Consider the following 14,205-nt stretch of genomic DNA (forward strand, 5'->3'; position numbering starts at 1 on the left):
ATTTAAACCTTCAGGGTTTCACAGTGACGCAGTCGTTAGCAGTGCTTTTTCCCTGTGTTCAGTTCCGGACCGGGGGTGCTGTCTGTGTGGAGTCTGCACGTTCTCACTCGGTTTCCCACTGTCCTCCCACAGTCTGAAGACATACTGGCGAGTTTATTGAGGATCGGGAAAACAGGCCCTGGTGTGAGCGTGTGTGGGTTCCAGGGGGTACCCCGCCTTGCACCCCCTCTGCTTGCTGGGATAGGCTCTGGCTCCCCCTGTGACCCCCCATTGGATAAAACGGTTAGAATTGAGATGAGTGGATGCAGTCCAGGCCGGCTTTTCATTTTCCATGTTGCCTTGTGTGTCCCGCTCCCCCTCTCGAAAAATCCGAACTTTACTGCCGAGAGGGGAGCACGAGGCCGCTCATTCCCTTTCCCTTCCTGAATCTCCGCACGCGCTCCGGGCCCCTTCTCCAGCCGAGCCTTGGCTACCCTCTGGAGTCCGGGATCCGACCACAGCCAGCCCGGCTCCCCAACAGAGCGGCGTCTTCAAGGAGCGGTCGTCGATCCCGTCATACCTCTTCATAGGTGAAAATCATTTCTGTCGCCTTGAGGTCGGTTCCTGATAGCCTCCCCCACCCCCTGACTCCCCCCCCCCTTTTTGATAATGAGCTCTACCGCGCACAAAATACCAAAATATGGGTTCACGCCTCGATCAGAAAAAGGAAAAGGGCCAGGCTGTTACTCCTTCCGCTCGATTTGAGTTTTAGCAGGTGTAGTTTTTACAGGCATGTTCCTTGCCTCATTAGCTGACGTGCACTTTTCGTGTGCTATCGATGCACTACAGTCCAACTTCTCAGGCCGGCTGTTTTCTTGCACAAATCGAACATCGGTTTCCCTGGCTTTATTCGGCGTACTCCTACGTGCCCTTCCCTGCCCTGTTTCTCACCGTTATTTTTCAGAAGCTGCTCCTCTCCAGACTGAAAATACCCTTTTTTTCGTTTTTTCAATTTTTTCACAGCCTGACGCAAACAAGAACCGCAGTACTTCTGACGTACGATGTGCAAAGCTTTAAAAAAAAAAATAGAACTGGACTTCAGCTCTGCATCGCCCAGCGGGGTTTCGCAAAACCATAGGTTATGTAAATTCGTGGCTGTAATTGTGTGTGTCAGGATTTATATAACGTGCACAGTGTTGTACAAGAGTCCACTTTAGAACCAGTCTTCTGGCTCATTGCATGAGAACCAAGCTGCTCAGGCTACATCTGTCCAGTTCCTCTGTGACTGTGCAGTCAGTGAGGCTTAGGAACCTAAGCCCCTGGATCTCTGCACTATTAATATACCGAAGAGCACCGGGTTCTGGGCCAAGGTGGACATGGTTGTTAAGGTTGACTGGTTTTAATCCAGCTCCCAGATTCCCCCCCCCAATCATTAAATCTTCAATTTGTTCTGCCTTTCCACAGAGCCCACACTGTCGGCTCGACATTGTTCCACCCTCATTTGCTGTAGAGCTCTCCTTTATTAACTTGCTCCATTTAACCACGCTGAAGCTCTGCTTAACTTTGCTTTTCTGGGTTTCCTTACCTCTTCAATGTCCTGCAATGGCAGCCAGTGTTTGTCCTGCGCTGGTGCAGACAAGCCCAGTCTCTGCGGGCCGCACTGAACGTTTCTGCCCGTGGAGCGTAGGATGGTCAGAAGTTAAAAGGACAGATCGGCTGTGGTGCCTCCTCAGTCCTCCTCCTGCTTTTACAAGGACATTTCACCAGGCTGCAGCTCTCTTTTGGTACTTGTCTTTTTGGGTAGTTTTTTTTTTGTAAATTTCCAAGTCATTAAGATCAGTTTGTCTGATGTTTTTTTTAAAAAAAACATTTGCGTATCTGTTTTTTGATAAATCATGTGTGGCAGATTTGGTCTGGAAACCTTGATTTTGATAAAAAAATGCAGCCTTTTCCGACACACATTTTTTTCCATGAGATCTGTTACTGTTTTCTCTTCTTAACCTGTGCTTTTTTTAGTACGCCACCAGTAACAGCCTTTTGTTGTTTTTTTCCCCCCTTCTTGCAGGTCATCACACAACGAGCTTGAAAAGCATAGGTAAGTGACTGGAGAGACCACTTCCTATTCCACTGGCCTTTTTCCGCTATTCCAGTATTGAGGAATAACTGGTGTGGACGTTTTTGTATGTGTTTGTGTGTGCATGTGTTTTAAGAAATTCAGCTGCTCCTTCTTATCACAAGAGCTGTCTCGTCAGATTTGCACTTTTTCTATGCTCCTGTGGCAGACATTTCTTGCTCAGATCCATTTCAGCCTGTGGGCAGGGCTTAGTGCTCTGTGATGCTTAGCTTGTTCCACACTCCCACCACCCTTGGTGTAAAGAAGTGCCTCCTGCTCTCGGTTTTTAAATGCAGTTCCAATTTGTTCCTTGTACAGCAGATTACCATTTTTTTTACTGTACATATGTGCATCCTGTTGCTGTATTGAACACCGAACCCTGTTTACTTGCTTGAAAGGTAGTTGTAGGTGACGAGTCCTGATAATTTAAAACAGCTCCAGTCTTTAGTGTGGAAAGCGATTACATTCAGCCGACCTGTCAGTCCACTTCAGCTGCAAATTGTATGTTTCAAGGATGAGCACGTCAGAGTTTGGTCAAATGATCTGTCCATCCTGTGTGCACTGCACACCTCTGTGCAAAATGCCTGTTGCTCCAGCAAGGGAAAGTGTGTTTCGTGCATACCCTGTTTCAGGCTGCTGTCTGCAACGTGCTCAGAGGGACACAACTTGTAGAGCTCTTGGCCTGGAGTTTGGAGTTTAGGAGAAGGTCAGTCGGGTCAGTTTGAGGAAGTGGAGACCTGTGCTTCAGGTTCTGTATAGACTTGATTGGCACCAGACACTGTCACAGAGAGAGGATCAGCACAGCAAACCTTCAACAGTGAGATCAGCTCCTGGAGAAAGCGGTGTCAGTTAGACTTTGACGGGCAGTGCGTGTCTTTTTAACATCCAGGACATTTTATTCTTGTGCCGTGCGAGAAATCAGAGAAAAGATCTCTTCTCGTGTCCTGTGGGATAAATGCTGAATGTAGTGGCGATTTCTTTTTTTATCGGCTCTACAATTTTAGCAGTGCTTCCTCTAGATACCAGAACGCCTAAGGATGTGTATCTTGTCTCTTGTAGAGGGGATTAAGAGAGGATGAAATGTACACCTAATTTAATTTTTTTTTCTTATATGTGCATACATGGATACAGAATATACAGAAATAATTGAGTGAGTCTGATGTTCTGGTTATACAGGCTGTTTAAATTAGCCTATATTTTGCACTACAGCTAGTCCTGTACTGAGATAGCTTTATCAAGGTGATATGTTGTGAGTTGTGATCTCTTGATGTGTTGGTCACATGGTGGTGAGTAACTGCTGAAATGGGCAAAACATGTATGGGCATATATCCTCACAGCCTGACTGCACTGTAACACTGGAGAATTGAGATCACTTCCTTTTTTGGGGGCAGTGGGTGGTTGTAAATGTAAAGAAACTAAGAAACTATGTATTTGAAAACAATTTTATTTTGCTCTGCAAGTCGTTCTCTGAATCACTAAGCAGGTTTTTTCATGATTATTGGCGATAAGAGAAAAGGGGGAAAAAAAGTTGTTTCAGCCCCCAGCTGTGTTTTAGGTGATTTTGTATAGCTTGGTGTAGTATATATTTTCACAACTGTCCCCTCCCTCATTCTGAAGGGTGTTCTGGTGGGTTGAATCTGAATTAATCAGATTTTATATTTTGCAGAGTCTGTTCTCTTATGTCTCTTGCATCTCTTATGCTACACCATAAATATAGGATATTCACTATAATACTAAGTTGGTGAATTTTGGTTGGTGTTCCTGAAATGTTTATCACTGTGGTCATTTTGGAGCACTGGCAAATTATTGCTCACTGACTGTAGGAATGTTTAAAACATTACATCCATTTCTTAATGTTCTGTATGATACAGTATCTTGAATTGAGAGTTCCTTGATAAGTAATGAAGTCTTATAAGTTGTAACATGTTTGTGTTGCACTTAAACCTGTAGTAGAACCATTTTTTATGTTAAAGTAACCATATCTTTGTTTGTTGTGCCTTAAAAGCCCTGAACTGTTTTCTTTTTAACTGATAATCATAGCTCAATGCATGTCATAAACTGTGTCTTTACTGGGTGCATTTTTCTGCTGCTGATGTCTTCTAGTAATGTTTTGTGTTAAAATGTTAATGCCTGAACATGACACTGTAGGACCAGTGAAGCAAGACTCATTTCTTTGTAAGGCCGTGTTGCAAGATGTTCAAGGTATTTCTGTTGAAACACTTTGATTCCCAGTGTAAGTTGTCTTGCATAAACCTTTTTCTTGAATGACACAGTAAATTTCAAAAAGTGCAGGTTATTGCACTATCAGGCACCATCATTGTCAAAATTGCTTGCTTGTTGGTGCTGTGCTTTATTGTGGAAACTGATGATACCGCAATGTGTCACACTGTGTGGAGAGATGCTGAATAAACAGCCTGGTTAATTTTAATTTAAGACAAGAATTGATGTCGTAAATGTTGTTACGTTGGAAATCTTGCCTTTTTATAGTGTGATCTTGACTTTCATTGCCTTTGGTAATTCCCTCACAGAATTGCTCAACAAAAAAAGATTTTCCTGTATGGAGGTTGCCTGCTGGAATCTGTTACCAGTTTAAAAGTATCCCATATTCAGGGACAGAAGAAACAGGCAGATATAATCGGATTCTGAGGCCTAGTTTTGTGCATAATGAGGCACTATAGAGAGAGAGAGAGGTGTATTAATGTTACAGAGCCTCAGAAAAGTGGAAGCCCTCTTATGAGTCTGCTAAACAAGCCTTTCACTTATGTTTTGCATGCAGGATATTTTTGTCAAGACCCTGACGACAGGTCACTTCTTAGTCCTTAATCGGAGGAGTAATTCGTTCTTAAAGCCGTCAGAAAAGTTAATGATTACAGGCTTTGCACTGGGAGGGGGGCAGAAAAAGCTCAGGAAACGGCCTGCTGCCTTCCTGTGGATGTGATTAATCAAAAACAAAAATAAAGGAAAGCCAGTGCAACAGGGCGACATTCAAACTTTTTATTTCCATAAGCAGTTGCGTTTTGTCTTGTGTTTCTGTCCTGCGCGGCGGCGGCGGCTCTCGACCGCTAAGACCCCAGCTCACTTGAGAACGGCGAGCAGCGCCCCCACACCCCGAATTATCTCTGGCAGCACTTGGGAGACAGCAAAGATCTGGGGTGGAGATCGGTAAATGCAAAGCGCCACTGTCTCTTTTGACCCAACTCTGACCTTTCGATATGTATTTAATTTTTTACCTTTTGACTCGACAGAAAACGCGCCTCATAAAAGCGTCGCCAGGGGTGATGGGTTCTGCTCGCAGGCTGACTGCGAGCGAATCCCGGCTGTTCTTCCTGCGCCCCTCGGCTGCTGCTGCAGCTGGCCCCTGTTGCAGCTTATCGCTGGCAGGGCTGTCACTGCCCTGCAGTGAGCTGGAATGCCGTGTCATTTCTGCAGAGCATTACTCATCCTCGGCCGCGTGCACGCCCGCGGAGAGCTGCCAAGTGCGACTGTGACGTCAAGACGTGGACGACTGTGGCACTGGTGGTTTTTTTTTCTGGGCGAAGCCTCTTCCTTTTGCCTCTCCCTCTGCTTCGGCTATTTTCTGCTGCAGGTCCACGTCGAGATCTGTAAAACCGCGCTGCAGCGAAACCTGGCCGTCCCTCTGCTTTCGTGCTTTTTCTGACCTGTTTTCAACGTGAAGATTTGTTTCACTGATTTTTCAGAACTGGACGACCCCTCTAACCTCCCCTCCCAGTTGGTCACACGCTGCTAAGGAGTCCTTGACAAACAGGAAATGAGACAAATAGTCCTGCAAAAAAAAAAGCCTCCTTCTTTTTTTCTCACAGTGCTTTTTAATGAAGCAAAACAAAAGTGTTTGTGGTGCCTTTTCTTTCTGCAGGCCTCCTCTCTAGTTATCTATGCAGGTGAAATGTCATGCAAACACATTTCTAAAAGGAATACTCCATTTGCTTCTTTCTGCTGAAATCCAAAGTGTGTGCAGTAGCAGAAATTCATCTGAGGTCAGAAGTAACACAGAGAAAATTATGCAGTGCTCTTTGGTCACCAGAGATGGAATATCATGCCGATTCCAGTGTCTCTGACTCCAAAACATTTGGGGTTTGGGTCTGACCAGTTCATAAGCATATTGAAGCTCTGTCAGTTGTTTTGACATGAATTATACTTGGGTATTGGTTCCCTGAGTGCTGTTGGTGTACCTGTCTCAGGTGGGCTGGCCCTGAGTGCTGTTGGTGTACCTGTCTCAGGTGGGCTGGCACTGAGGGCTGTTGGCCTGCCTGTCTCAGGTGGGCTGGCCCTGAGTGCTGTTGGTGTACCTGTCTCAGGTGGGCTGGCCCTGAGTGCTGTTGGTGTACCTGTCTCAGGTGGGCTGGCACTGAGGGCTGTTGGTGTACCTGTCTCAGGTGGGCTGGCACTGAGGGCTGTTGGCCTGCCTGTCTCAGGTGGGCTGGCACTGAGCGCTGTTGGCCTGCCTGTCTCAGGTGGGCTGGCACTGAGCGCTGTTGGTCTACCTGTCTCAGGTGGGCTGGCACTGAGGGCTGTTGGCCTGCCTGTCTCAGGTGGGCTGGCACTTGGCGCTGTTGGCCTACCTGTCTCAGGTGGGCTGGCACTGAGGGCTGTTGGCTTACCTGTCTCAGGTGGGCTGGCACTGAGCACTGTTGGTGTACCTTTCTCAGGTGGGCTGGCACTGAGCACTGTTGGTGTACCCGTCTTAGGTGGGCTGGCACTGAGCACTGTTGGTGTACCTGTCTCAGGTGGGCTGGCACTGAGCACTGTTGGTGTACCTGTCTCAGGTGGGCTGGCCCTGAGCTCTGTTGGTGTATTTGTCTCAGGTGGGCTGGCACTGAGCACTGTTGGTGTACCTGTCTTAGGTGGGCTGGCACTGAGCACTGTTGGTGTACCTGTCTTAGGTGGGCTGGCACTGAGCACTGTTGGTGTACCTGTCTCAGGTGGGCTGGCCCTGAGCACTGTTGGTGTACCTGTCTCAGGTGGGCTGGCCCTGAGCACTGTTGATGTACCTGTCTTAGGTGGGCTGTGTCAAATTACTACTGGCTTGTACACAGATATTGCAGTTTAAACTGGAGGAACAATATCATTAAAATGATTTTTTTGCAATGTAAGGGCGTTAAATGGCTTTTACATTTGAGAATTATAATTTTAAGTGTTTAAGTGATTTTTAATTGCACTTGCCATTCAAAAAAACATACATTCTGTCTGAGCTTGTGGCTTTGTTTGGCTTTCACTAACCCACCAGAAAGAAAAATAGAAACCTGTACTGCACTCTTGAGTCATGGTCCTGATGTAAATGTTAACTTATTGTAAAAGGTTTTACATTCTTTTAAAGTAACAGGTCACTATTTGGGGTTCACTCCAAAGAGCTTAAGAATTTGACACAATCAGATTTCTCGTTCTCCTTCTTTTCCTGCAATCTTGTTGATCTTGGGAGGACTTACAGGGTAAGGCAGTGGAAATCGGACTTTTTCCCCCTTCAGTGCAGTGAGCAACTCATCCTTACTAAATATCCATCACATCAGTCCTCCCATATGATCATTCTCTAACCGCTTTCTTCATTTAAGGGTCAAGGGGGAGCTGGAGTCTATCCCAGCAAGCAACAGGCACAAGGCAGGGTACACCATGGGCAGGACGCCATTGTGTGTCCATTGCAGGGCAGACAGAGACAAACACACACACTTGCCTCAGGGCCAATTTTCCCAGAAGGCAGTCAACCTACCAGTATGTCTTTGGACTCTGGGAGGAAACCGGAGCACCCGGGGGAAACCCACATAAACACGAGGAGAACATACAGACTCCACACAGACAGCACCCTGGGTCTAGAATTGAGCCCAGGGTCCCAGCGTTGTGAGGCAGCAATGCTATCCACTGCAACAGTGTGCCGCCTTATTCAGACCCTCTTTCTTTTAAACTTCGTATTTATCTGTTGTTAGGTAGAGTTTAGACTAACCTGATTTGTAAATCCAGTCTTGGACTAGTTTTATATAGTGTCCTTTCATGGTCAGGAGCACATACAACAGGGCATTGTACATAGTACAAATGGTAATGAAGTTTCAGATAAATAATGAAGAAAATACAGTTTCCATTAAACGTGAAAACCACAGGTGGATCCACGCTATGGGCCGGTTTCCTTTAAAATACAAACAGACTATTTCCTGATTCAAGGTTTGCTTGTGCTAAACACAGTGTTTGCAGATTCTTTTAATATAATGAAAACATCATAACTCATAAATTCTGATTAATGGAAATCAAGTGAAGACTACATGTGAAATATAAAAACATACAGTATGCATTTTAAGTATTGTAAGGTTACATGAGAGTCAGCACACTACTGTTGAGGTTAACACAGCCTCCTCACAGCTCCAGGGTCTTGGGTTCAAGACCATAAGAAAGGATGCAAAGCAGAGATCAGCCCATCTAGCCTGTTTGGTAGTAGGTAACTGATCCCAGGATCTTATCCAGCAATTTCCTGAAAGGAGCCAGGGTATCGGCTTAGACCATATGGCTGGGTAGCTTGTTCCCCACTCCCACCACCCTTTGTGTAAAGAAGCGCCTCCTGTCCTGATTGGAGGATCTCGTTGAAAGAATCCAAGTTATGGGCTTGATACAAATTGTTTTGGCTTGAGCCAGACTCTCAGAAGGTTTGATTGCTGCCTAGCGTGTTTATCTGCACTCAGTTGGTGTATTTCCCTTTGTCTGTCTCTTCATTTTTTACCGAAAGCTCCGCTTTTCTCCCACCGACTCGAATCTTGCTGCGTCGGTTTGATTAGTTTTACCGTGCATCCCATCCAGGAAGTTTAGATATCCCCTGTACAGGATAAGAGGTTTTCCGATACTGGGTGGAAGATTATGTTAAGATATGATGCAAAAGCGTCTCCATGCCTTCCTATTGCCTGGCTTAAAGAGTATAGTAAAGCGAAACACTTTATTTAGAATGCTGCATATCCACTCCAAAATGAAACTGGCAGAGAAATATCGCAACTGCGGCGAGAACATATGCGCGGTGCGGTTCGAGAGGCAGACGGTATCGCGCTGTTTTGCTCTTTGCTGTCGTTTTCTCTTGCGCCCCCTGCTGGGGATCGCGCCCTGTCCGAGAGAGCCCCCTCTCGCCGGCGGCCAGCTTTTCCGCTGACTCGGCAAGAGCGCAGGAAGTGAAGGGCGCGCGTCTCTTCCGAGCCCTCGGCTCCCTCGGTCGCGCTGCGCTGCGCCGCAGAAACGGGCTCGACGGTGCCAAGATTATAGGTGTGTGTTTCTGAGGGCCTTCAACGTGTAGGTCTTCATAGCTTAACGGAGGCATGTGGAGATGACAGTAAAACACTTCGTTGCACTTGAAGGGAGGTTTTTCTAAATGCTTATAAGAAAAAACTGTGTGAAATAAATAACAGTTAAAAGTAATCTAATCATACATAATTCCGTTGGAAACCACATTATTTCGTTTTATCTGACAGGCAGCATCTCTTCTTGTTTATTTGCTTATGTCTCACATGAGTTAAAAAAAGACGTTTTTTTATTAATAATTGAGCAGTGTAGTTTAAACCGTAGGTCAGTGCAATACGATTGCAATAGTGCAGTTTAAATGCATCCAAACTGTGCTGAGCTCAAGGAGTAATAAAAGTACAGTAGCACAATTTAAATGCACATGAGCAATAATTAAATTTTCAGATTCGTTTCTGGTGAAGTTTGGGCACTGAAGCTGTTAGTTTTTATAGCTTGCTGATGCACATTCACCTTTTGACTCACAGCCAAGTTGCTGTTTACTCAGCTCTGTGATTCAGCTGATATTTTGTTTGTTCCAGCAGTCAACAGTTCACAGTAATCTCCTCCTTTTATACTTATCTTTCTGGCTAGGAGCATGGTCACAAAGCATAGGAAAATGCAGGGTCATGATTTTCTAAAGTATCTGTGAAAACGTAGCTGTGTGTTTTAGGTTGCCCTAAGGAAAGTAGGTCAAACTTACTGTTAGAGCCAGAGCATCTGATAGCCGTGCTGCGCAGCACTGTGGTTTTGGTGTCACACATGCAGTGCGTGGTGTTGGTGTTCAGTGTTCTGTAGTCTCTTTCAGGTCTGGTCCAAGTGCATCGCCTTCCTTGGGTTTTCACCCCCTGTAAGAACATGAAGTTTCCTACCAAGAGAAGGCCGTTTAGCACATTTGTTTTCCAGCGGATTGATGTGAGCTGGGCTGGCTTGGTGGCACTTTGGTTTGCATTGCAACCCTGGGGTCCTGGGCTCAGATCTGGGCCTGGAATACTGTCTGCATGGAGTTTGTGAGTGAGTGTTGGAGCAGGGCTGTGAGTGAGTGAGTGTTGGAGCAGGGCTGTGAGTGAGTGAGTGAGTGTTGGAGCAGGGCTGTGAGTGAGTGAGTGAATGTTGGAGCAGGGCTGTGAGTGAGTGAGTGAGTGTTGGAGCAGGGCTGTGAGTGAGTGAGTGAGTGTTGGAGCAGGGCTGTGAGTGAGTGAGTGAGTGTTGGAGCAGGGCTGTGAGTGAGTGAGTGAATGTTGGAGCAGGGCTGTGAGTGAGTGAGTGTTGGAGCAGGGCTGTGAGTGAGTGAGTGTTGGAGCAGGGCTGTGAGTGAGTGTTGGAGCAGGGCTGTGAGTGAGTGAGTGTTGGAGCAGGGCTGTGAGTGAGTGAGTGTTGGAAGAACACTGTGAATGAGTGACTCTTGATGGAGCGTTGTGAATGGCCTGTGAATAATCCCTTGTGTTTGTAAAATAACTGATCAAAACACCATTAAGCCTTGCAATAAGGGAGAGATCAGGATTCACAATAAGCCTCTTAATGACTTCCAACCACAGCAAAAAATAATATGTTAGAAAACACAGCTGGACTGTCGCTGGCGTTTCGGAATTAGAAAGGATAAAGTGAAACGTCTTGGTTGCCGCTAGCACTGTTGTGCTCTTGGTGGCATCGGCCTGTCTGCTTTCAGCTCTGATGGCAGCTGTCCGGCATCCGTGACTCCTGCCGCATAGTGGCGCCCCCTACTGGGCCATTCCTGTTTACCTGAACCCAGCAGGACACTCTGCCTGCATAGCTCTCCAGCTGGCCCCCTGGAGTGCAGGCAGAAGCGTGTTTTCTGGTTAGATCTGGGGACCTGTGAGCTGGAAACTTTGCCTCACCCCCAGGGTGCAGCGCAGTGGTATTGTGGAAGCATCCTAAATTTGCATGACTATGAAACGCTTGCTGTGCAGATAAGACACCCAGCTCTGTAAACAACACTGCAGAACGTGTAGAAATGTCGGCGTATTTGCACAGGCCAGGTGCAAGGCAGGAGGATCAGTGACAGCGTCAGTGTGACACAGTCTGTCCTATGCGGATGGACAGCTGAGTGGATCTGGACCCATGTTCTTCCTAGAACAGACAATCCAGCTTCTTTTGCCTCGTGTTTGTCCCCTGTGTCTGCCCTGTCCCTGCCTCCCTGCCCGGCCGACCACGCCCCTGGGTGAAGCCCCCTGTTCCGCCACGCGCTCTGCCAACACGCTGGAGTGAGCTCGTTGCACCCCTGTCTCAGCAGCTCTGGGCTCTTCCGCTCGGGGTACGCCTGGGAGGTCAGGCCTGCAGGACTGGGCCCGTGAAGCTCAGCAGAGGTCAGACTCTGGCGCAGGAGCAGCCAGGCGATGAGACGCTAGAGCCCGGCCTGACCAGCGGTCCTGACAACACTGGAATGCCACACGACCGAGGGGGAAATAAGACACTCCACGGCTCGGGCCGGGGGGACAGTTTGTCGTGCGAAGTTGGGCGTTTTTTTCTAACAAGCTTCTGCAATGCGGAGAAGGAGGGAGCTTCTAGTCACCTGTAACGGCTCGATTGGCGACTGGGAGCCCTGCGGGGCTGGTCTGGCCGGAAAAGCGATGAACTCGTCGTCAGCGTGGCCTCCTGGGAGGAGGCGGCCGAGGGCAAAGTGTGTTTTCTGTGCGTTTTGTCTCGGCCAGAGCGAGCGGTGTGTGAGAGGAGCACGAGAGGGACAGGTCTGTGGCTCCTGCCTCACTTGGGTTCTGTGAATGAATGTGCAGTAGGCAGGCGAATATGTAACACGGGTTCCGAGAGCGCGGATAACCTGCCCTGCCCTGACAACTCTGGCGTTCACGATCCTCAGATCGATTACCAGGCTAGTGGGCTGAGTGGCCTCTTCCTCCACCTCCGCCGTGGGCCTTGTTGAACCGCTGCCACACCCCCCCAGGGCTTCGAACTTGGCCTCGACAGCTGCGCTCGCACTGAGAACCCGGGGCGTTTGTCCTTGGGGACCCTCGTTCCACTGCCTGTTTTTCGGAGGCTGCCAGCCTGCCAGCACTGCCAAGGATGGGGAGGGAAAAACGAAGCAGAAAATTGTCAGACCCCCCCTCATAAAGAATGGAGCTCAACATAACACGCGTGTCTGCTTGGCTTCATTTCACGGTGATTAGAACACGGTGATTAGTGTCTGCCTGGAAGTGCGATCTGAAGAGATACTAAACTGTCACCTGCAGGGGCGAGTATTGCTTTCCTGGATTCATGTAGGTCTTAACTCATTTAGGCTTATTCTCTTCCTTGGACTTTTTTGCTGTTGACTGACCAGCTGAAAACTCCTTTTAAAAGACCCTCTATATCGAGTAGTTATGCTCTCCCGAAGTGCCTTTTTGTGCTGCAAACAAGAATTTGAACCACGAGCCGTTCCAGTGTCTCCTTCAGTTCAGTTTGCTGAACGTCAGTTGTCCACTGACGTTGTCGCCTGTCCCTGAGCTTGAGGGAGAGAATGATGACTGGTCACCTGGCCCTGCAGACTGTTCCCTGTGGTCACTTTTAAAGCTGAGGGATTTATCAGTGTGTCCAGTCCTGAACGTTGTCTGGTGTTTCGCTGTGTGTTTCTTAATTTTTAATAAGAAACTAAACATATGCAGATTATGTATGTTTATAAAAAATGTTTTTCTTTGTTCCAGAGTGAGAATGTTGTTATTATTATCATTTAGAAAATAATAATAATTGCTTACACTTATACAGTGCTTTTCTGGACACTCCACTCAAAGCGCTTTACAGGTCATGGGGACTCCCCTCCACCACCACCAGTGTGCAGCCCCACCTGGATGATGCGACAGCAGCCCATACTGCGCTCACAGTACACTCACCACACCGCAGCTCTCAGTGGGGAGGAGAACATTATGATGAAGCCAATTCAAAGATGGGAGTTATTAGGAGGCCATTATTGGTAAAGACCAGGGGGAAATTTGACAAGGACACCAGGGTTACACCCCTACTCTTTCCGAGAAACGCCCTGGGATTTTTAATGGGCACAGGGAGTCAGGACCTCGGTTTTACATCTCATCCGAAGGACGGCGTCTTGTCTACAGTATAGAGTCCCATTGCTACACTGAGGCATTTGGAGACACACAGACCGCAGGGTGAGCGCTCCCTACTGGTCCCACTAACGCCTCCTCCAGCAGCAACCTGAGCTTTCCGAGCTACTGGCCAGGCTCACACCTGCTGCGCTTCAGTGGGCTGCCAGTCGTGAGCTGCAGGGTGATGTAGCTGCCGCAGTTATTCTATTACGGGAAATTCCTTTGCAAGCGCAGCATCTTCCCACGTCTCTCAGGGGGGATCTCTGGGTTAAGGAGCACCTGCTCTGTACCGCTCCTTGGCTGCAGAGTCAGTGACAGAGCCGCTTCAGAAGCCATGGTGAGCGGGGCAGAGGGTGACGTTCTCGGCAGCTGTAGAGGTTCACCACTCAGAGCCCCGCGCCATCACAGCCTCCTGCGGGGTCTGCACCTCAGCAGCAGCACATCCGCTCCCAGACTCCTGACGTTTCTAATCTCTCGAAAGCGGCCCGCCCTCGGCGCCTCTGTATAGCCACGCGGGTGGTTTCATGCCTTTGTCTGGGTTCCACCTGGCGCTCTCTCTGTGTCTGGTTTCTCTTTCACTCATCGCTTTGTTTTGCAAAACATCGATGTGAAGTCAACACGGAGTGCGCGTCATTTCACTCTTATCGACATAAAACACTGGGCGGCAGGGGGGCGCAGTGTTTAGCTTTCCTCCCTCGAAGCGCTGGGGCCCTGGGTTCAGTTCTTGGGGTGCTACCTGTTGGGAGTTTGTACTTTCTCCCCATGTTCGTGTGGGTTTCCTCCAGGAGATCTGGTTCATTCCCG

General features: G+C 48.0%; 1 protein-coding gene across 3 annotated transcripts in view; it reads left to right on the forward strand.

The window, feature by feature from the left end:
* The window catches only part of mxd4 (MAX dimerization protein 4), a 40,454-nt gene that overhangs the window by 3,715 nt on the left and 22,534 nt on the right, over nucleotides 1-14,205 (forward strand). For 2 of the 3 annotated variants that reach the window (XM_088918297.1, XM_088918306.1), the window contains exon 3: nucleotides 2,045-2,074. In XM_088918297.1, coding sequence (XP_088774423.1) covers nucleotides 2,045-2,074 — 30 coding nt within the window. Of the gene's footprint in view, nucleotides 1-1,566; nucleotides 1,764-2,044; nucleotides 2,075-14,205 lie in introns of those variants that run through there. The other variant, XM_088918288.1, reaches the window with a different exon arrangement.

The sequence above is a fragment of the Atractosteus spatula genome, chromosome 1 (genome assembly GCF_055471065.1).
Source record: "Atractosteus spatula isolate fAtrSpa1 chromosome 1, fAtrSpa1.hap1, whole genome shotgun sequence".
Lineage (NCBI taxonomy): Eukaryota > Metazoa > Chordata > Actinopteri > Semionotiformes > Lepisosteidae > Atractosteus > Atractosteus spatula.